Source organism: Mytilus galloprovincialis, chromosome 3 (genome assembly GCF_965363235.1).
Source record: "Mytilus galloprovincialis chromosome 3, xbMytGall1.hap1.1, whole genome shotgun sequence".
Classification (NCBI taxonomy): domain Eukaryota; kingdom Metazoa; phylum Mollusca; class Bivalvia; order Mytilida; family Mytilidae; genus Mytilus; species Mytilus galloprovincialis.
The window spans coordinates 61,748,954-61,773,535 of NC_134840.1; the positions used below are offsets into that span (position 1 = coordinate 61,748,954).

The following is a 24,582-nucleotide window of genomic DNA, read 5'->3' on the forward strand; positions in this document are numbered from 1 at the left end:
ACAGATAACAGAAATCCCATTTTCCTTAAACATTTAACAACATTGCAAATTTTAACAGAACAGATAACAGACAGTGGGATGAAAACAGTTAACAGTTGATTTTTTTCTCAAAAAACAGTTAACAACACCTTGAAAAAGGCCAAAACAGGTTAACATAAAAAGGTATTACCCCCCTAATTTTAGCATGAAATTATGATTTGATGACCTGCTTTTCGTATAATTGTATGCAAAGAATATATAGAGGGTCGTCATTTCATGGCTTCAGGTGGCTGATGATGTTGATGGAAGTTTTGAACATCCTTGACTGGCTGTACAGCCCTTGCACAGTCAGTCAGGTTAGCAAGAAAACGAGTCCCGTGACCTGATTTTTTTCTTTTTCTTATCTGAAAGCATATTAATAGAGCTATCTTCTCATATTTCATCTTAAAATTATGGTGTAGTTTTCGTTTTTTAAAGGTGGAAAATTGGGTTTTCCATGCATAATCTATACAAATTCTATCAATTTTGCACAACCTGTAGCGTGCAAATAAACCCTGTGACCCATTCTTTTTAACATTTTTTTTAATAAAGAATAATATTAAAACTACATTTTGACAAAATACAAAAATATTCTATGAATTTTAATTAAAGACACAGTCATACCCCATTTACCTTAACAAGAACTAGACAAGAGATTTAGTTAAAAATTGATGGATGTGAATAAATTGAATAAAAGACTTTTAATAAAAGCATACAGAATGACTTGCTTAAGTCTTATTTGTTGAACAAAATAAACAAATGCAGGGAAACACACAGTACTGAGCCATTCAGATTATTTCAAGCCAGAATATCCAATGCAACTGTGTACCAAACAAGAATGTGTCCAAAGTACACAGATGCCCCACTCGCGCTATCATTTTCATGCTCAATGGACCGTGAAATTGGGTATTAAAATTAAGAAGATCATATCCTAAGCAACATGTGTACTAAGTTTCAAGTTGATTGGACTTCAGCTTCATCAAAAACTACATTGACCAAAAACTTTAACCCGAAACTCGCACTTCCATTTTCTATGTTCAGTGGACCTTGAAATTGGGGTCAAAAGTCTAATTTGGTCTTAAAATTAGAAAGATCATATCATAAGCAACAAATGTACTTAGTTTCAAGTTGATTGGACTTCAGCTTCATCAAAAACTACCTTGACCAAAAACATTAACCTGAAGCGGGACAGACGAACGGACGCACAGACCAGAAAACATAATGCCGCTCTACTATCGTAGGTGGGGCATAAATTTAAGAGACAATCAGCACTAATCTGTACACAAGTGCTGCATCTTCCATAAACTGAACTAAAATATTTTACAAGTACTTATTGCATTAATCCATAATGAAAGCATAATTTTCATGTTTATATTTTATCACTATATGATTGCAGAATAATATATTATCCACATGCATTGTGGTGTATGCCATTTTACAGTTATTGGTTGTCTGAAAATGAGAGAGCTGTTCTCCTTCGGTCATTTTTTGACTATTGTCTCATTGGCAAGCATACAACATCTCTGAATTGTTATATTATTTTTCAGTTGTATATTCTCTGAAAATCTCAATTTTTCAGTTGATTAATTATTTGCATAAATTATAGATATATTGATCCAATATCCACCAATTTATAGTATGGATCACATTTCCAACCTATCATTGATTACGTGTTAGTGTGCATTGTGATGAGTTCTTTCAGAATTATATTCCAGGAAACTCTCTTCAGAGGTCGTCCTTATTGGTTTTTTTATTCTTTATCTGTTTATTATTGTACATTTTATTTATAATCCTACTTTTATCAAAGTATGGATAACTGATTTGTTTAATTGGATTAAGTTTAAAATACGTTTAAATATGCATTTTTCATTGTCAGTGCACCTTCCTTTGGTTTTAGTGTAACTGTCTAATTAATTTATATTGGGCGACATAGATTTATTTCAAGTGTTTCTTAACAATTTCTCCAATGCTCCTGTTTCTTTTGAATGCTTTTGTAGTTTTTTTTTTATGAAGGAGACTTTTAAGTCAAGCCATTAGTCTGATTTCATTTTAATGTAGCTGACATGTTTGTATAATTTTTTTCGTCAGAAGCAAAAGCTTTAAAAAGTGTTTTCATGCAAGCAGAGGAAATGGCCTATATTCAAACAGTACAATTAATAGAATTTTTTTTTATTAAACAATAAAATATCACAGTTTAGTTATCACAGCTATATCTGAGGTAATATTCTTACAATATAACCAGCATATTTTTGTTTATAACAAAGTTAAGTGAGCCTGTATTACTCATCAGACTAAAAACCAAACTTACTCATATATGCCTATATTAAAGTTTGGAAAATTCTAAATTAAGAGAAAAACTAAGTTTCAAGTTGATATGACAATGAATGGTTGAATATACTTTTCACCAAAACTTGGGACAGAAGGATTGAAAGCCCAGACCAGAAAACTTAATAATGCCCCTTAATCATCATAGGTGGGGCATAATATTTGTTAGAAAGTGTATATATTTCTATAATATTTACTATAAATGAAGGCATAAGATGTTTCTGTTAACATTTTACATGGTTAGTGTCATTTTAACTCTTTAAAAAATAGAAACTGTCATCTTAACTTATTATTGTCTAGCATTCATCTGTTATAACTATCCCAAAGATACAATGTTTCTGCAATCAAAAATATAAATAATTCTGAAAACAAAAGTGTTTCAGGTTAAATTTTGCTCATCAAAAAATATAGAAGTATTTTAATTTGTATTTTCTAAAGTTCTCAATCATTAATACACACATTCCTGATCACTCATTTTTACAAAATCAAAATGAATTAGAAATGCACAGTACCAATCACTACAAAACATTGATGAAAGACTCAAAACACATTAAAATATCAAATCTTATAGTAACTGCACATATGTAAGTTGTGAAAAATTATTTTTTAAATGGGCTTGTTAATAATATAAAAAAAAGGTTCCACAAAGAGTTGCTCTTCAAGTGCTCAATTTGATTTCTATACAGTTTTTCTTTATTTTATTGTTTCAACTGACATTTTAAAAGGGTTTTCATTGCTAACCTATTTTAATGATCAATCAAAAGTTTCTACTTGTAAGTTGTTGAGACTACAAATTTATCACAGCAACTTCATGAGGAAATTCCACGACCTACTAGTATAATCAAACCATACTTATAGCAAGGGTGCCGGTTTTTAATCATACATCCTAAGAATCATTACAAATTATTTAAGTCACTATTTTGTTTGAACTGTATCTGATTCAGTATGTGTACACTACAATATCACCACGAAGGAATATCAAGAAAATTCTGAATATGAATTTTATATTTCTGGAATTCAAGGTGAGTGTCTTGAAATTAGTAGAATGCAGAATTTTGCACCAATCATCCAAACCTCCCCTCCCATTTTTGAATTTACCTAAAAAGGGCCTTTAAACACTGATATATTCTATGTCTCATCGTTCACATAATATCTTAATAAATAAAGAAATGATCTTTTACAATACATTTACAGTTCGTTGGTTTTTTTTTCCATAGTTCCATAGTTTTAATAAAGAACACTTATTTATCAATATTCAAATTGCAAGTAAAAGGTTTTTTTGATAAGAATCTACATACACAGTTAGATTCGGCATATCAAAGAACCCCAATTATTAATTTTTTGATGAAATCAAACAAAGTTTAATTTTGGACCCTTTGGGCCCCTTATTCCTAAACTGTTGGGACCAAAACTCCCAAAATCAATCCCAACCTTCCTTTTATGGTAAAAAAACCTTGTGTTTAAATTTCATAGATTTCTATTTACTTATACTAAAGTTATGGTGCGAAAACCAAGAATAATGCTTATATGGGCCCTTTTTTGTCCCCTAATTCCTATACTGTTGGAACCAAAACTCCCAAAATCAATCCCAACCTTCCTTTTGTAGTCATAAACCTTGTGTCAAAATTTCATAGATTTCTATTTACTTAAACTAAAGTTATAGTTCGAAAACCAAGAAAATGCTTATTTGGGCCCCTTTTGGTCCCTAATTCCTAAACTGTTAGGATCAAAACTCCCAAAATCAATCCCAACCTTCCTTGTATGTTTATAAACCTTGTGTTTAAATTTCATACATTCCTATTTACTTAAACTAAAGTTATAGTGCGAAAATCAAAAGTATTCGGAACGACGACGACGACGACGTGACGCCAACGTGATACCAATATACGACCAAAAAATTTTCAATTTTTGTGGTTGTATAAAAATTGATCTTTACATAACTAAATTATAACAGCTAACAAGTCTACATTTTGGTCTCTTCTCATCTTGTGTCTGCAACATTTTCATCACTGCTGCAAATGCTTAGCAACCTTCCATAAATTTGGTCTTTTCTTTTCCTGAAATGATAAAATCTGGCACTGTTAACTTTTTAAATATTATTACAGATATAATGCTGCATCAATATCATAAAAAACAATTACAGAAAGTAATTGTAAAAACATTAAACAATTTAGCTATGTATGTAAGTGTTCAGGTCTTTTATTTTTGGTGTGATATATCCATCTATTATTTGTAAGAAACAAAATGAACAATATTTCACAACAGATTATATATACTGTGGATGCATTTACTTTTGTGGGTACTGTTTTTATTAGATTGAGAAAACTTTCATATTGTGTATTTTTGAATTCTTGGTTTTCCTGAAGTGAGCATATATTCCTATAGAACATTTGTAATATGTTGAATCTTTAAAATCTTGGTTTCCCTGTACTAACTAAATACCAACATTGATTAGTGTGTGCAGGCTTTTAAACTATGATCCTTTAATAATAAAGACAAACTACCACATAGGTAAGGACGTCCTTTATTACTGTCTATATTCTAAATAATGTCAAAACATATATATGCATTGAAGTATATCAATTATTATTTATCTTACAATTAAAATGATGTGGATAATTTTAACAGTCTTCACTGTTACCCCCTAGTCCTGATGCCTTAGACACTGTATTTGCAAAACAATAAGGAAAATGTCACTGGTCTTTATAGACTAGTAGAAGGAACAGATTTTTGTGCAAACTGTTATTTTAAGCTGAATCAGGATACCAGTATGTGAGCAGACCACCAGGTGTCAACCTGAACCTCAAGGAACAAATTCTTTCATGAGTATTTTAGAAAGAAACTATACATAATCAATGTAAAGGTATGTTTAAACAAACCTGATGTCTGTCTCCAAGCTGAATCAAAGGAACAACTGATGGTCTACCATGGGCACATTGGAATGGCAGTTTACATTTAGTCAATGACTTCAACAGTTCCTCACACTCATGTAACGTTAAAGGATCACCAAATTTAATGGCTCCTAAAATTATATTATTTTGAATCAATAAGCTGATTAGATACAAACCTGTCAAGCAAGCAACCCAATAACCACTTTTCCCAAAGAAAAAAATCCAAAGACACAGACCAAATGATGTACATCATCTTATAAACATATAAAATGTTCAATAAGCCATAAAGGAGAAGTTGCAATGACACGATGATTCATTAACTTAATACTTTGTTTGCAATGAAAGACTAGTAAAAAAAAGCAACTATTTGCATGTGAAAGTAATCCTGTAAGTTCATTCCAATGATGCCATACAACAATTGGTGTTGCCAAGATATTGCCAATGACACAGCAACTAAACGAGGCGAGCAAATGTAGAATTTTCTACTTTATTTACATTAAAGTAAAAAGGCATTTGATTTATTTCTAAAAAATAATGCCAGATCATATCCTGTCAAGTATTTACTGGTTTGATATAAAGAGAGAATTATACTTAATTTCTGATTTTTCTTTTGTTCAAGTTCTATCAATGAAAGAAAATTGTCTGTCTATTTCCAAAACTGAATAAAACAAAGCTACATTTTTTTTCTATAAAGAGATTACCATGACAAGCTTGTGAACAGAGTGCTTTATGTATAGTGTTTGGCATTCTTCCTCGTGAACCTCTGGTATCTTGTAAAACCTGAAACAGACAAATTTCTAATAATTATAACTATTAGAGTGGTGAAATAGCATTAATATACAAACTTTGGTTCTTAACATCATTTATGGAAAAAATTTCAAATACTTATTCCGAAAAACCCCAATTTAAATACTTGAATACAAGTATCTTCAAACTTTTTTCAAAGATTACCTAGTTTAAAGTGATAAAAGCATCAGGTTATATAATGAATGACTTACCTCAGCATATTCTTTTATTAAAACCTGCAAAATACATATAAATTAATAAATGTAAGGATATTAATAATAAAAACAAACAAAAAATATTCTACTCTATAAACAAGAAGCAGCAATATTTTTTAGTGCTAAAAAATAAAATCCCTATCTAAAATCTGATTCTGTTCAATTTCCAAATTAGTTACCTAAAATAGGCCACCAAAGACTATATCTTGTATTCATATTTTTTACTGAAGCTCTCAGTCAATAGTCTAAAAATAAAATCCCTATCTAAAATCTGATTCTGTTCAATTTCCAAATTAGTTACCTAAAATAGGCCACCAAAGACTATATCTTGTATCCATATTTTTTACTGAAGCTCTCAGTTAATAGTCTAAAATTTGTTTAAGGTAAAGTTTTAATAAAAACCAGATGCTCCGCAGGGCGCAGCTTTATACGACCCCAGAAGTTGAACCCTGAACGGTTGGGGCAAGTATGGACACAACATTCAAGCTGGATTTAGCTCTAAATTTGGATTGTGATTAAATAGTTGACACAGCATAGGTTTCTGACACGAATGAATGTGGTCTAATGGACTTAAAATTTTTGTTTTGCCTTTGAGCAATTCAATACTGTGCAATTGAAGATTTCTTGCTATTGCACAATACTGTGTAATGGAAAATTTCTTGCTATTGTACAATACTGTGCAATTGAAGATTTCTTGCTATTGCTGAATACTGTGCAATTTAAAATTTCTTGCTATTGCACAATACTTAATATAATAATTTTGGATCCTGATTTGGACCAATTTGAAAACTGGGCCCATAATCAAAAATCTAAGTACATGTTTAGATTCAGCATATCAAAGAAGCCCAAGAATTCAATTTTTGTTAAATTCAAACTTAGTTTAATTTTGGACCCTTTAGACTTTAATGTAGACCAATTTGAAAACGAAACCAAAAATGAAGAATCTACATACACAGTTAGATTTGGCATATCAAAGAACCCCAATTATTCAATTTTTGATGAAATCAAACAAAGTTTAATTTTGGACCCCGATTTGGACCAACTTGAAAACTGGGCCAATAATAAAAAATCTAAGTACATTTTTAGATTCAGCATATCAAAGAACCCCAAGGATTCAATTTTTGTTAAAATCAAACTAAGTGTAATTTTGGACCCTTTGGACCTTAATGTAGACCAATTTGAAAACGGGACCAAAAATTATGAATCTACATACACAGTTAGATTCGGCATATCAAAGAACCCCAATTATTCAATTTTTGATGAAATCAAACAAAGTTTAATTTTGGACCCTTTGGGCCCCTTATTCCTAAACTGTTGGGACCAAAACTCCCAAAATCAATCCCAACCTTCCTATTATGGTCATAAACCTTGTGTTGAAATTTCATAGATTTCTATTTACTTATACTAAAGTTATGGTGCAAAAACCAAGAAAAATGCTTATTTGGGCCCGTTTTTGGCCCCTTATTCCTTAACTGTTGGGACCAAAACTCCCAAAATCAATCCCAACCTTCCTTTTGTGGTTATAAACCTTGTGTTTAAATTTCATTGATTTCTATTTACTTATACTAAAGTTATTGTGCGAAAACCAAGAATAATGCTTATTTGGGCCCTTTTTTGGCCCCTAATTCCTAAACTGTTGGAAACAAAACTCCCAAAATCAATCCCAACCTTCCTTTTGTGGTTATAAACCTTGTGTCAAAATTTCATAGACTTCTATTTGCTTAAACTAAAGTTATAGTGCGAAAACCAAGAAAATGCTTATTTGGGCCCTTTTTGGCCCCTAATTCCCAAAATCTTGGGACCAAAACTCCCAAAATCAATCCCAACCTTCCTTTTGTGGTCATAAACCTTGTGTTAAAATTTCATAGATTTCTATTCACTTTTACTTAAGTTAGAGTGCGAAAACTAAAAGTATTCGGACGACAACGAGGACGACGACGACGCAAACGTGATACCAATATATGACCAAAAAATTTTCAATTTTTGCAGTCGTATAAAAATAATTGGAGGAAGAATACTTCACTTTATGATAGTTGTGATCAGTGTTAAGGATAAAATATGTAGTCTACTTGGTATGAGAAAGTATATATGGTACTTATCTAACAAAAGGAAAGCTTCAAAATTAGTTTTATTTTAGTTATTCAAACAGATTTAGTGTATTTTATCTGAAATCAATATCCGAGACCAGTGTATTTGTTACACTACATCTTTCTTTTATTAACAGAACATTTTCTATAATGAAACAAAATGAAGATATGGTCTTCAAACATAAAGCTACAATTCTAAACTAATAAAACTAACCTCTGCAGCTTTTATTGCTGATGTGTCTTTTCTGATCTTCCCACTGCTCTGATCTTTCTGTACAAAACATGAGGGAACTGTATGTAGCTTTATACTATCTCGGTTCTTCTTATCTGATGAAAATCTTATACCTATAAACCAAATAAACTTTTTAAATAAAATATTACAACTCAAAAGCAAAAAGAAGAAAAATATATAAGATACTTGTCATGCTCAACAATTGTAGACATTTTGTTTAAACAAAAACTTTATTTCTTGTATGTAAATAGTTTCACTATAAAAAACTTCTCTCACAGAATAAAAGATGACTATGAGACGTCATTGATTGAAATCAAAGCTGAGGGTGATACAAAATGAAACAACTCAGTGAAAGTTCTTATTCATGTGAACACATAGCTTAGGAAAACAATCAGGACTAAAAATCATACCTATTCTACTAAATTCTTCAGTAAAAGATGTGATTACTCTAATAACCTGTTCAGGAAAGGTCAGTTCTTCATCTGATACAAGTTCTGTATAACATATCGTCTTTTCACCATCCTGCACAACATAGGCCTCTACAAACATGTACAAAATTAAGATGTGTTATCGTCTTATGATAGATTTTCACATAGTGTATATTTGTCCAGTCAAACTAAGATTGAACCTCAAACTAATTGCAACAGAAAATGTTTTAGTTCTAATCTATAGCATTAAGCCCTTAATATACACAGGTAAAAGTCCCATTATATCTAACTTGAGGAAAACTCAAAATCAGCATTTCTAATTTCCTATGGAAATTAACATTGGAAGGGGAGATAACTCTGCAAAAATGAGTCTTTTTTTGGTCAGTTTTTGGTTGATTTTCTTGAAATTTATGTAAAGTATGATACTTTGATGGGGTAATAAGTTTGTATTTGACTAAATTATATAATCTTCTGCTCGTGAAATGTACAAAACCGAAGTGTTATGGGTAGTTTAATTTTTTAGTGCATTTTTCATTAAAGAAAATGCAAATTTGTGGCTTTGTGACCATTTTGAAAAAATAATGTGAAATTTGGTATTGTTTATATCGGTATATTATATTTTTTCAGCATCTTACTTGTCTAAGGAAACTTTAAACCACAAAAAGAAGAATACATGCTTAATTATTTTTATCAAATTTAAGATTCTTTACCTTGATATGTTGAAAAATTCAATAAATACATGCTTAATTAATTTTATTGAATTTGAGATTCTTTACCTTGACATGTTGAAAAATTCAATAAATTGTCAGCTATTGAATTACAAAATCTAGATTATAGCTTGATAAAAGATATGAAAACACCTTTAGAGTTGTTTGTTACACTCTAAAGACCGCTAAAAAAAACAAGAATCAAGACATTCTAATGAATAGAAGCGGTTAAGTTATAATTTTGTATCAATTTTTATTGATATTTCTGCATTTTTGCAAGAGTTATCTCCCTTTTCAATGCAAATCTCCATAGGAATTTTAAATGGTGATTTTCTTTAGTCTTCCTCAAGTAAGATTTTATGGGACTTTTTTCTGTATATATTTGGGGTATTATGTTAAAGATTAAAACTTTTAAATCTTCTGTTGCAATTACTTTCAGGTGAGGGTCAAATTAATGCTAGATTGACTGGACTATCTATTCATTCCCAAGTTAGGTGTTTAAAAAACAACCATCTTTAATGTCTAATGGTCAATAAATCATGTCTCCAAAGTAAAATATAATTTGCCAGTTTAATACTGTGGATTCATTTTTGTGTATTTCGATTTCGCAGACTGAGGAAATCTGGCATTTTTTAGGATACATAATTTCGTGGTTTTGTCAAAGTCTGCATACTAAGCAATAGAACATTTTTAAATTGTTGGAAATTTCCATTCATGTCTAACCTGTACCCACAAAATCCACTAAAATTGGTATCCAACGAATAAAAATGAATCCATAGTAGGTAATTAGTAGTTTTGATTCAACCATCAGTGTGTCCATTCACTTTACAAGAGATTCAAAAATACTCCCTGTTCATAAACTGGCTAATTATCAAGAGAACCAATAGATGGATCTCTGCCAAGTCTTGAAAAGCTTTCAACAAGAAATTCTACCCCACTTGTAAATAAAAGTATTGGAAAATGAAAAAGGAGATGTTGAAAAAAAAAAAAATGTTTATACTTTATAAGTAATCAGTCCAGCTGCTGATCTTATATGTATTCATACCCAACAAATAGTACTCAAGAAATGTGTAATGAAGATTTAAAATTTATTCAATGTATTGAAAATCTCAAATATTAAAAAAAAACAGGTAGAAAATGTCTGACTGAACACAAACAAATGCTAAAAAATTAACAACTAAATAACTGTTAAACAGCTGATCAATTATGAAGTCATTATGTTCAGTAGTTCCTGAGAAGTGTGAGTAAAATAATTATTGGAAGAACAGGCAAGATGGATTGCAATTTAGCCATAATTAAGTATTACTGTATAACTTTCTGAAACTGATTTTTACCTTTGGTGAAAGTTTCAAGTCGGACCCTTTCATGAGCTGCATGTTGATCAATCAAACACAGCATTTCTTTATCACTGGAGCTGCTTTCTGTAGATATAAACCATTTTAAATTAATTTATCAATAAGTTTAACTATCTGTTTTATAATATACAGTACATTTAGTCTTTTTTCTTACAAGGATCTTGATATTCTAAGTTATAAACTGATTATTTCAACTGACCAAACAAAACACTTTTAAGGTGGCTGGGGTGTCTTCCTCAATCTTGGATTTTGAAGTAGCAGATAATAATTGGTCAAGATCTTTAATGAAATGTGCAAATTTTGAGAGTAGTATGTAATTCATGTGAAAGAATTTTCATGTTAATGTTAATATTCATGAAAATTACATGTTTTATCATATTTACGACTGTATTTTCACAAAAACACAACAATTTTGTTTGATTCCATTTTTTTCAACTTTGATACATAAGGGGAGATAAATCAGTTAAAGTATTTTTTATAATAGAGAATTTCAAATTGTTTTCCTTGTTCTGCTTCTCTATATTCATGGTAAAATTTGCATGCAAACAAGGCATTGTAAAGATAATATTAAAACAATATGCTGTCATTTAAAAAAGTCTTACATTTTCTTCATTGCTCTTTACATGCATATGCTTTAATGTTATAACATACCTCCTATTTGCAATGAACATGCAATAAACTTGTTATCAACCTGTCCAAGTACCTGCAATACATGTTAAATTAGTATAACTGAGTTAAATTGTACATACTTAATAACTGTTTATGAGCTCAATACATATCTATCAAATACTTACTTACAACTGTGATTTAATTCAATATTTGATTTGATTAATTTCCATCAAATAAATTAATAATGATTAAATTTTATAACTAAATTAGATTTTAATATACATTTGGTTAATACAACATTTAAATAAAGTAAAACATTATATTTATATTGGTTCCCATACATCAAAGGCCTCATCAGTCATATTTGTCAGTCAGGATCAATTTTGGGACATTCATAACATAGACAAATGTTTTCCAGATCCTAGGTTATATAAACTTTCTTTATCTTTCATTTATATACATTTGTTTTCTTTTTGAAATCAGAGATTCAAGGTTTTTTGTTGAACAACAATTTGAAAACTTATTTGGGCAAATATCATGAAAAATAATAAATGTGTTTACAATTACGGTTGAAGAAAAAAGGTATTTATCCCTCTCTGTGGATTTTTCAGGTAAATTACATTTTCATGTTGAAGTGCATTGTTGTTTGAAATCTTAGGTTGTTTTTTTATTATCCAATTTTGTTATTTGAATATTTTCTTGGTTATAAGTTGTTACAAACATAATTATTATAAAAATTACAAATAAGAATGAATTCTAAAGATAAATAAATGTCACATAACATAAATTGGCAATTTTTAAGGAATTGGGACTCATAAAACTCTGTCTCTAAATAGTAATTTAGAAGTTATTTGATAATCAAACTAATTTACCTTAAAATTCTGTAACATATCCTTATCAAAGACATATGGATTCAATGCTTGATGAGCTTTGGTACTTGCTCTGGTCATGTGACTTATCTGTGTTGTTGGCATGCTCTGTAATATAGAATTAACAAAATAGAGAGGAAACAAAATAAAAACAGCCAGCTTATAAAATAAAAAGCAGTCTCAAGGGCTGGAAGCAACATTCTCCTCAGTAGGTTTATATACCCTAATATACTGGACTATTTAGGAAAGAGGAAGTCTCTGTATTAAATCAGATATAGGGCTTTTATGTGTTGAGATAGTCTCAGATCTCAGATTTGGATTTTTCTGCAGATTGTTCAGAAATGAAGTCTACAGCTTTTACAAAATAGGGAGATATCGATAACTCACTACATTTTCAAACTACTGACCCTGTTTTAAACCACTTCTGAAACTGCATAGCTCCCTTTTCAGATTTCGCAAGTGCTAAAACCAAAATAAATTATAAATTTTTCAAATCGAATACTCAAATGTGTTTGAAAAAATTTAGATCATCCTTCAATGTATCATCTGCATAAAAAAGATAAAATCAACATTTAATGGTACCAGTGAAGCTGAAAGTAAACTACCGCTTAAGAAATTCTAGGGTGCCCCTAAATAAAATTGTGTTCTAGTTTAGTGAAAATGGACACTTTATTTAACTTTTCAACCTTATGATTCAAGTGTCTCTGGTGAATCTTTTGTAGATGTAACTGGCATCTGGTGTACAATATTATAAGCCTGGTACCTTTGATCAGTTTGATTTTTAGTGTATATAAAGACAATGTAGAAGTGTTTAAAAAAACACATTCATGCTAAAAAAAAATTACCTTTGCTGGCATATTAAAAACAGGATTTTCCCATTCTTTAAACAGATCCTCTACTTTACGTGTTTCTGAAAAGAAAAGAAAAAACACGTGTTAAATTCACATATTTTTAAGTTGTATGACATCAATAGAAAAACTAAATTTAGTTCCTTCCCATGGGTTAAAACATTTGCAAAATAAAATCAACTGAAATGAATAAGAAGTCTTTGTTTTTCAAATAGCTGACAAATTATGAATTTTATAACAATAATGTGTGTTCAATGGACACCTTATCCTGATAGCATTATCACAATTCCTTGTTTATTGGTAAAAACCCTAATTTGCACAAATTATCAAATTTAACACACCATTATGAGCATGTGTACTTAGTTTCAAATTGATATGGGTAAACTATCTTTACCAAAAACTTAAACATTATACATGACAATCTTATGAACAGATAGGTGCACACATCTAAAAAAGGTGCAATCAATGGTAATCTTAGTAATTAAATCATTGAAGAGAACGTCAGAATTTTATGCAGTTTTAACCCTTTCCTCCATGGATTTTTTTTTTCACATACTTAATTTGCATAGGATTTTTGAAATAAAAAAAAATCATCAGGTTTAAAGTATTAATGCATTGTGAAAAACGAATATTTCATCAATGAAATTCAAGTCAGATATTCTCATGAATATCCTTTTCATATTGGTTACTGACTTTTTTAAGTCTGATGCAGACATTTTGTAGTCAAAGCTTTTCAACTGAGGTACTACACAGGCGTCAAAAGGCGTCATTATGGAGTTAAGGGGGTGGTGTCAAAAAGCGTCATTATGGAGGAAAGGGTTAAGTCGAAATATGTATGTTAACATCAAATTGGCATATATCTATACTTCGTAGAAATATTTTAGCTAAAAAGTAATTCCAATTCCAAAGTTAAGTTCACCATGTAAGTTTAATGTGTTAATAATAAATTAAACAATTTTATATACTATCACTTAATCAAAGCTTACCACCATTAATCTGATCTGTATTCTTCCACTTAATAGAACCTAGATCATCATCATCCTTAGATAAATGTTGATCCATCAAGCTCTTTAATGATTTACTGGATTTAGGAGATAAAGCTGGAATATTTCTTCCCGTATGAACAGGTGTGTATTGATTACCTGCAAAGAACATCATGACCATTTTTACAAGATCTTGTTTTCTTTCAAGATTTTCTCTCTCCCATTTATGTGTTTTTACTACTGTTAATTAATTTTCGTTGGATACCAAATTTCGTGGATACAGGTAAACAACAAATTCAAATGTCCAAAAAATTGCAAATTTTCTATAGATTTGTGTGCAGACTTTGACAAAATCTCGAAATCAAATATCCACCAAAATACAGTGATTCCTCAATCCACAAAATAACTTAATTCACAGTATATGATATTTTGGTTAATCCATGTACCTGTTTGATGTTGAATGCTGTCCTCTGGAGGTGTCCATTCTGTTGATTTAACACTGTGTCCACTTCTTGTATTGACATACAATTTAGTCCCTGAAAAAAAGAAACATGTTTCTTTTTTCTGCAATAAACATACATTTATGTAAACAAAATTAAATATTTGGAATATATTTATAAATAATGTGGAAACCTACTTGCTATTCATTGATAATATCATTAAGTTGACTGGAATATTTTTTTTTAAAAGAAAAACAACATTTCATTTATAAGCAGTAATTGTTAAATATAAAAAAAAACACCACTCGAGTCATTCTGAAGAATTGTCCTGAATTTACCAATTCAAAAGATCAAATAGTGACTAATGAACTAAAGAAAAGCATTATAGAAATTTCAGGTCCTGTTTTCTTGCTTTTCATGATCAGTATTACAGACCTCATTCCGGTCATTTAAAGCTATATTTTATATGAACCTACATTTATTCTACTTTAATCTAATCATACAAGTGAGAGGTAAGGCCAGCTATAAAACCATGTTCAATCTGCAATTTTCTACATAAGAAAATGTCTGTACCAAGTCAGGAACATGAAAGTTGTTGTCCATTCATTTGATGTGTTTGAGCTTTTGATATAGCCATTTGATTAAGGACTTTCTGTTTTGAATTTTACTTTTTATCATTTTTCCTGTAATCATTATATCACATGCTTACCAGAGACAGGATCTGTCATTTCTATCCAAGTTTTACAATCCAATTGTACATTTCTGAGTTCTGAATCACCATCAGGAGAAAAACAATCTTCAGTGGTGATAATTTTTCCTTTGGAACATGGTGTAGTAACTAAATTTGTTGAATCACTGTCATTTTTTGTTACTTGGGTTTGAACTTCTTTCAATTCACTGTCTCCTTCAGGAGAGAACAGTTCTGCATCTGATCTCACTGTTGATGATGGAGGCGATGAATGGCCTACTTGTCTTTCACCAATATCAACATCTTTACAGACATTATCTGTATCTGACACTTCTAGTAACTCATAAGTTTCTGACATACTAATACCATGAGAATCAGTTTCGTTGCAATGCTGGTTTGGAATTTGTTGGCTGTTTTTAGAATTAAAATCTAACATTTCATCAGAACTCTGAGCGACCCAATAAGTATTTGATGTGATAGAATTTGAATTAAATGAACTGTGTTTGGGTTTGTAGTTAGTACTTGTGGAGTTTGAACTTGACAATATTTCATTAGGTAAATCACAACTGTCTTCAAAATTTGTTGCTGAATATTCCTTAGAAATGTTATCATTGTCTAAGAAAGGGTTGTTTTCACTTTTAACACTGTCTAATGCAAACAATTTCTTTGGCATATAAATGGATGGCATTTCATGTTGATCTTCCATCAAATCTTCTGATTTTTCATTAAGTCTACTATCTACTGCCACAGTTATGTTTTTACTAAAAGTTTGATCTATTTTCATGAAGTAGTTACTTGAAGAAGAATTTGTCTGACTTTTTTGTTCTATTATTGCCTGAATTTTTTCAAAATGTGGTCCACTGTTGTTTTGAGAGTCTTCATCTGAGAGTGAAAATTCTTCTGTGTCTATTATAGGTGAAAATCCTTCTGATAAACATGGTGAAACTGATGTCTTTCTCTCAAAATGAGGAACAGATTTCTGGAAGTTAATGTCAATTCCAATCTCTTCATCATCAGATATTTCCATTTCTTTGTAATTGTTGTCAATGCCACTATCTTCTAACACAACAAATTCCTGCGTTTGTCTGTAGAAGGGTTGAGATTCATCCACATCAGGCATGGTTTCATTGCATACTAATGAACTGTCTATTTCATTATCATACGTTATTTTTGCTTTTTTACACATAAATTGCATATAAACATCAAATGGCACGTCATTTTTATCACAGATATATTGATTATCACATGTTTGAGGAACTGCCTGAGTTTCTGATTCTGTAACATCAAAATACGACAAAAAACTGAGATCTTGATTTTTGGAGGCAAATTTGGAAACTGAATATATTTCATTGGTTTTTCTATTTGTTTCATAAATATCCTGTTTTTCTACATCCAATTCAATTCCTTTCTTTACAATATCCCTGTCAAAGCACATTGACTCAAATCTGCTTTTATTTTTCAAAGAAATGTTAGTATCTGATAAATCATCTACACAGTTTGGTTTATGAATAGTTGCTATATGTGATGATGATGGTCTATGGATACTGTCTTGATTATGAGTGAAAGATGATATTTGTTTGACTGACTGTTGCGGTGATAAAGTTGTATAAAATAAATCAGCATCAGTGGATTTTTGCTTAGTTTCTGTGGTATAAACTCCTTGTTTGACAGTATCACCACAAGGTGTTAGTATAACTGGTGGAGATTGTGTCGTATTGTAACTTTGACTACCTTCTGATGGTAAAAATGAATGGACAGTTTGTATGAATCTATCAGAACTCATGAAAGACTTGGGTTTGCTCTTTTTCTCCTCTGTTATGGTTGTAAATTTTTCATATTCCCTTGATGGTGAACATTTATATGTCTCTTGTAAATTATTCATTGAATTACTTCTATTATTTGATTTTGAAATTATATTTTCAATTTCTGCAACACAGTTTTCAATGGACTCACATGCCTCTTCAATGTCAATTGGACTGGACTTTGAGAAATCTGTACTAGTTGATGGTTGAAGTTCATGTTGCATTTCATATTTTGTATTGGTATACTTCAAATAATTTGCCTGATCATTTAATCTATCATCTTCAACCCCTTCTCCATGAACAGGTTGGCAAAGGAATTTTTCATGAGGTTTCAAAGATGTCAAGTTAAAAACAGAAACTGATGCGTTGCTTTTGTCATCTTCAACCAAGTGTTCACTGTCATGAAGAGTTTGTTTAATATGTTTAATAGGTGAATTTTCCATCAAATGACAAGGAGCAGGTTCAGTGATAGTGACAATTCTTTCACTTTTGTCTTCACAATTACTTGACAAGGTTCTTGACATATCATTACCTTGTTGTGCATTATTTATTGGTTGGTTAGTAACTTGATCCATTTTTGTTGCCCGACTTTGTGACCTATATTTTCGTAGAGCTTGAAGAGAATGTTCAGATATCTGACCTTTCATACTACCAGGTTCTTTACTTCTAAGCTTCCTTAGTCCTTGAAGTGAAGAGGTGAAAACAGGTACATCAGTTTGTATTTCTCCAAACTCAGTACTACAATTGTCGCTTTTGAAGTCTGGGTTTTCTAAAGTATCAGCTGCAGTGTCTCTCTGTTGTTCTTTTAACTTTGTAAATTTCTTTTGTTTTTCTAGAATGCTCTTTGTTAATAAAGTACTATTTCCTGAACTTTTTCTTTTTCTGAGTTTAGATAAAGATGACACGTTAATTTTAGTTTCCCTTACTATAGGTGTATCAATACAAATAATGTTTTTCTTGACCGACATTTTGACTCTTTCTTGGGTTGGTATTGGATCTTCACTTAAATCACCATCACTGCAGCTATCTTTTCTTTTAGAAATTGTGTTGTCCTTACTGGTTTCTTTATCCAAACGTATGCTTCCATTTCTATTTGATTTTATTTCTGTAGTTGGATTCATAACAACAGGTCTGGGAGAACCTGGAGTTGTTACCTTCATTTGCTGATCTAAAGGAGTAAAAAGTTCATCCTTTTTTAACATATCAATGGTATCGTTTTTATCATTTGTATTTGATTCTTTTTCATCACTAGTTAAACCAGTGTCAGGACTTTCACTTAATGTACTAGATGATGATATGTCAGATATTACTTTTCTTTTCACAATTTTCGAAAACAATCCATTTCTATCTTTTGTACTTATTTCTGGTTTAAATTTCAGCCCAACAAAGTCTGTCTTCCATGTTTCTTCTTTTCCATTTTTGTCCTCGATAAAATCCTTAGGATCTTTCTTCACAAAATTTTCTGCAAGAATCCCTAAGTGAAGACTGTGCTTCTTTAGAAAATCAGTCACAGTTTTTTCTAAGCAATGTTGAAGCTTATCAAAGTTTTTGAATTCAACAAGGGTTTTGGCTGGTTCAAATGTTATGTCATATTCTTTGTAAGGACAGGTAACATTCAATACATAAATACCATGTTGATCAGTAGTCTTAGTTGGGCTTGTATTCATAATGTGACCCCTGAATTTGTCAGTCATTAGCTCAAGTTTTCTTCTCAATATCAATGACTTTGATAGTTGATGATTGACAACTTTATGTAATTTTGTTTTCAGAACATTTCTCCCATTTATGTAAATAAACTGATAATCCTTTTTATTGGCACCTTTTTTCCCTATGTAACCCTCTATAGCAAAATCAGCCTCTTTCCCATAAACCTCTGTCAGACTTTTGGATTTACCAGGTCCAAACAGATAAGTAAATGTATTCAAAATACTATTTGTTTTATGAGTTTGTAAAACCACATGACCAGACACGTCATTTCGCAATGACAATGAAATCAATGGTTTTATAAGAGCAATACTCTCAACTTTCTGACGAATCTTTTCCAGGTCCAAAGTTGGATTACAGCATTTCTTCCTGACTGGTAAGTTGTAGAACAGATCATGTACTGTAACAGTGGTCCCTGCACTTGATCTGGGAACAGTAGAATCAGAGATTGGCAGTGCTCTCCCTTGTTGGAATATTTTACAAAAAGTCTGAGTACTGGTTTGTGAGCGAGAGTTGATCTCTAATATACTAGTAATATCTCGCAGACTGGCCAAAGCTTCCCCTCTGTACCCAAAGTAATGTAAATTTTCTAAATCACTTACTTCATGGCATTTACTGGTCGAATACCTGAAAGGATTTTAAAACTTAATATAACCCCAAAAAAAAATCATTTTCTCATGTTCAAATCAAGCAGTAAATATATATATACATCTTAATGGAGCAAAATATTTGTTTACATTTCAATGAATACACGTGTATCTTAATAAAATTGTAACTTTAAACTTGCCACCCTACTTCAGTACTTGTTGTCTACAAGAAGAAAATCCAGGATATCAATCAACTTTATAACAGAATTTTAAAATCAGTCATCTGATGAATTCTATGAATATTTGCTGTCTTAAGTTGGGACCTTTCCACTGTTATCAATAATTTGCCAATGAAGAATATTTTTTCAGACTCCCATGATTATTTATTAAGTCTCATTTCCACACACATCAAATTTATGAATTTCAAAAATTTGCACTAAATTGTAGTGGTGAACACATTTTATCATGAAAATAGACTTATCATTCACTGTGTTCACTGATAAATGAAAATTTTAAATATTAATTTTAAAGAATGTGTAGTATACATCTACGAGACAGCAAACTAGTATCAAAAATATCTTTCACTAAAGAGGGTACCCCTGTACAGAAATTGCTAACAAAAGCACATAAGTTTCACATGTGAAGCACATGAGATGCAAGTAAGAATTGTATGCAAATCAGGTTGCTCATATGTGCAGTTTGGTAGTTCATATGTGCCCACAAAAATCTAACATAATGCTCACATGTGCAATTCAAACCTCAGGTGAGCTTTTATCATCCATGTTAGTTTTATGTTAGTTTTGTACTTTGAAAAGTTTTTCCATTCTTCTAACCATTCAAAACTAACCTACATCATTGCTCATATGAGCTTTTTCAAAATGACATGCCCAGTCATGTACTTCCTGTAAATTCAAATTCATGAAAAGCATGCAATAAATGAAGGTAGATGGATATGGAAAATGTTAAGTCCTATATTGTGCTATTTGAAGAAAGGCATTGTTGAAATCTGATAAAACCAGTGTGGCTGTGGTTAATTATTTGTAAGTTATCATTTCTATTTCATTATTTTCATTTTTGTGTCAGATTTTGAAATATATTACAATTTTAAGTCCTTTATGGGAATATATATACAGGTTGTTTCAAAATAAGTACTACATGTATAAAGATTTTTCCTTTTAAACTTTTTGAAATACAGTACTTATTAATCAAAGACATTCATTGTGTACTAAACTTGCAAGTCCCTCTATTAGTTTTATAATGTAATGTTATGTTTTTAGTCATGATCATGATTATTGTTTAAATAAAAAAAAAAAAAATGATATGAAAATCAATAATTAAAGAATAACTCTTTTAACATGATGTATCAGTTATTTTATTTTCAACTGAATTATTTAAGATTTTCATTTAAATTTGAAAAATATTCATTTTTTAAAGCAGCCATTTTGTTTTGGTCAACTATAATATTCACGTGTGCAACATGTTAGCAACTGCTCATATGAGCAATCTAATAAAATGCACATGTGAAACAAAAGCTCATATGAGCAGTTGCACGTGAGGTTTTTAACATGCAAATTAGGTTAGTTTCATATGTGCAATTTTTTTGCTCACAAAATGCTCACCTAATTTGCATGTTAAAAAACTCGTGTGCAATCATGTTAGTTTCTAACGTGAGCATCTTATGTGCAACTTATGTGCAACATGTTAGCACTTTTTGGTAAGGGGTAAAAATCTTATTTCAATTTTATCTATTCTTTTCTTCTTACATATATATTATGAGGTGGATGTCTCATTGATTGCACAACATCTATTTTTATTCATATACATGTATAAAAAAAATTATAATGCAGAATTCTTCCATATTTATGTATATAAGAGCTAGTATTGATGATTTATTTTTCTGAGATATCAATAATACTTTATAGTTTAATGAATTATTTAATATGATCACTACCTTTCACCAACAACCTGCAGATCATCTTGTTGTATTCCTTTACCATTATCTACCACTTGAATTTTAAAGCATGGTAGGTCTACTCTAATGGCCACACAAGTGGCACCTGCATCTAAAGCATTGACCACTAACTCCTCAACGCACTGGGCAACATTTGTAATTGCCACTCCTGTCCTCAGTAATGACCTAACATCAGCTGGTAAACTTGCTATTCTATCCCCCATACATCTACTGGAACAACTGAAAATATAGAAGAAGCAAATAATAAAAAACAAGAATGTGTCCCCAGTACACGGATGCCCCACTCGCACTATCATTTTCTATGTTCTGTGGACCGTGAAATTGGGGTCAGAACTCTAATTTGACATTAAAATTAGAAAGATCATATAATAAGGAACATATATACTAAGTTTCAAGTTGATTGGACTTCAACTTCATCAAAAACTACCTCGACCAAAAACTTTAACCTGAAGCCGGACGAACGAACGAACGAACGAACGGAGCCACAGACCAGAAAACATAATGCCCCTCTACTATCGTAGGTGGGGCATAAAAATGTTAATATTTTTAGCCTTAAGGATGTTTAGTAAAATATATTACCGGTAATTCCAATGGTTATTTTACCAGCAGCAGCAATGTTAGTGAATTTGTTATTTTGGAGGTTCTTTGTAAAGAGAATTTACAACATAAAACCATTTATACTGCACTCATTCTATTTGAGCAGTCAAAATGCGTTAACTGTATATTTCTATGTCATATACAGTCACTGATCCGATATCACTTTTCCTCATGAATATTTAAATAGAAGTTGCCAAAATAATATCTGATTATTCATACAACCTCTTCAACCTGTTCTTGTTTCCAATGCATACAACGATGCATGGAACGACTCAACCTTGTTTCTTTTGCAATTATTGGAAAAACATATTTCATTTAATAATATTTTTTTGTTTGCAACCTATAAATCATTATGTTTTATGCTTATGGTTGATATTTTAGTCCATACTCAAACAATTTCGTTCACCATTGAGTGTGGGTTTCAACAGGTAAATGTACATTTCATTGTGTTGCATATTTCTCCACAAGCATGATATGAGGCCTTTCTAAAGGGGATTTCCCCCAATATTTAAATCAAATAAATAACCTTAACGCATTAAACAACAATTAAAAATGTTTTCTTCTAGATTGCAGTATAAAGGCAATAATAGTGCATTGACTTGAAATATCAAGGATATAAGGATTCGGCCCGAAAAGGGAAATAGCTCGGCACAGCCTCGCATTTCCCTGTTTCTAAAGCCTCATCCTTATATCGTTGATATGTCAAGTCAATGCCCTATTATTGTCTACGTAGTGGCAGGACAAATAGCAACAAAGTCACCCAACAAAGATTTCAATCCAGTATTCCTGAACACTCGTTCTCTATTAGAATCACTAAAACCTTGAACAAGCTACCAGATAAATAACTAAAGCCCCTTCAATAAATACCTTCAAAAACCAACTAGACAAAATTAATATTGGTCTGACGAAGAGATGTATTAAAATGACTTATTACTATGGAGCAGAAATAAGAAGGAAAAAATAGTAATAGAAATAACTAAAATTTAGATCAAGTCTGGTGAAGAAAAACCTCAAAGAAACTAAATATTACAAGTAAGTAATCAATGTAGTTGAATTTATTTCTAAAATCAGTCAAAGTCTAATGCTTCACTAAGATTCAGATTCCTTATTAAGAGAACTTATAGAACATAAGTGTTCACCATTACAAATTATATGGTAATATACATAACAACATTTCAAAGTTTTAAATGTAGTATACCAGAGACATATATATAATAAATTAACAAGTTGTTGTGTTGTTGTAACAAATTCTCACTTCCTGTTATCTAAATTGTCCCATATACACTGATTTAAGACATGAACTATAAGCTTCTGTTTCAGTTCTTCCTGTCCAAGATGACACAAAAATTTTGCTTTTTGGATCAACGGTACTGACAGATGAGCAAAATAGTCATTTATTTAGTTTGGGGCAGAAATATATCATCAAAAGCAAACGTTTTAACCCTTGATGTTAATGCTGCACCATTCAATTTCACACTCAGTATACATTACAAAAATTCATATTTATTTTTGCATGTCTTTTTTCTTCTTCTCTACTGTATTTACCACCTTTATCATAATTATTATATTTATAACAGAGCATTCCAGGATTTATAGTGGCACACCCAGGCCCAGGGGCATGTTTTTTTTGCCGATCAATGCATTTGAATGGGGACATATGGTTGGAGACCCCCTTTCCCATGCATTGGGAACCCACCTTTTTCAAAATGACTGAATCCGCCTGTGATATTTATGTATCATTCAATAAGTGCATTATTTGAATATAAGGAGACAGATTTGTAAAAGCAAATTTGCTTGTTTCTGAATCTTTAATATTTATTTCATTTGTAGCACATCGTTTTGTGAAGAAATTTATCTGAATAAATCAAAATATAGTTTAAACTAAATTTATAATATGTATACATTTATTATATGTCTCTACAGGGTTTTCCATTCATTTTGGCCTAACAGGCCAAAATGAATAAGTAGGCGGTCACCGGAAAGAAGGGGGGGGTCAGGGGGTTTGCCCCCCCGAAATTTTTTTGAAATCTAGATTCAAAATCCTGGCATCTGGTGAATTTTAAGACAATATTTCATGCTTGTCAAATTGACATACTACCAGCAGAACTTTTTTCTTAAAAAATTTTGTCTGCACAATTTTAAGAGTTTGAATACTGCTATAATTTAAACGTTGACAAAATTGAGCATACTGTTCAAATTCTGTATTGGATACAGCAATTTTATTTATTAGAAATTTTAATTATAGATAGGATGCACACTTTCTGTCTGACAGCAAATTTGATTTGTAAATATTCCTTTATCGTAGGAAATTTTCCGTATTTGCTTGAAGTATTCAGGCATGTTGGATCATATCAAATCAGGAGACAAATAATGTATTCCATGTCTCCCAATTTAGGGACATCTCTAGATCTGGAGGCTGTCTCCCGATCGGGGAATATT

At 30.9% G+C, this 24,582-nt stretch overlaps 1 protein-coding gene across 1 annotated transcript in view; it reads right to left on the reverse strand.

Annotated features, from left to right (window-relative positions):
* Positions 1–2,190: 2,190 nt before the first annotated feature.
* The window catches only part of LOC143068560 (DNA mismatch repair protein Mlh3-like), a 30,110-nt gene continuing 7,718 nt past the window's right edge, over positions 2,191–24,582 (reverse strand). Inside the window, exons 2-15 of the mRNA XM_076242717.1 lie at positions 21,526–21,765; positions 15,503–19,614; positions 14,800–14,889; positions 14,357–14,512; positions 13,368–13,432; positions 12,526–12,630; positions 11,696–11,747; positions 11,024–11,110; positions 8,965–9,093; positions 8,537–8,667; positions 6,233–6,256; positions 5,936–6,014; positions 5,223–5,365; positions 2,191–4,400 (exon numbers count right to left, since the gene is read on the reverse strand). Of these exons, the coding sequence (XP_076098832.1) occupies positions 4,350–4,400; positions 5,223–5,365; positions 5,936–6,014; positions 6,233–6,256; positions 8,537–8,667; positions 8,965–9,093; positions 11,024–11,110; positions 11,696–11,747; positions 12,526–12,630; positions 13,368–13,432; positions 14,357–14,512; positions 14,800–14,889; positions 15,503–19,614; positions 21,526–21,749 (5,448 nt within the window). The 5' untranslated portion in view covers positions 21,750–21,765 and the 3' untranslated portion in view covers positions 2,191–4,349. The remainder of the gene's footprint in view (positions 4,401–5,222; positions 5,366–5,935; positions 6,015–6,232; positions 6,257–8,536; positions 8,668–8,964; positions 9,094–11,023; positions 11,111–11,695; positions 11,748–12,525; positions 12,631–13,367; positions 13,433–14,356; positions 14,513–14,799; positions 14,890–15,502; positions 19,615–21,525; positions 21,766–24,582) is intronic.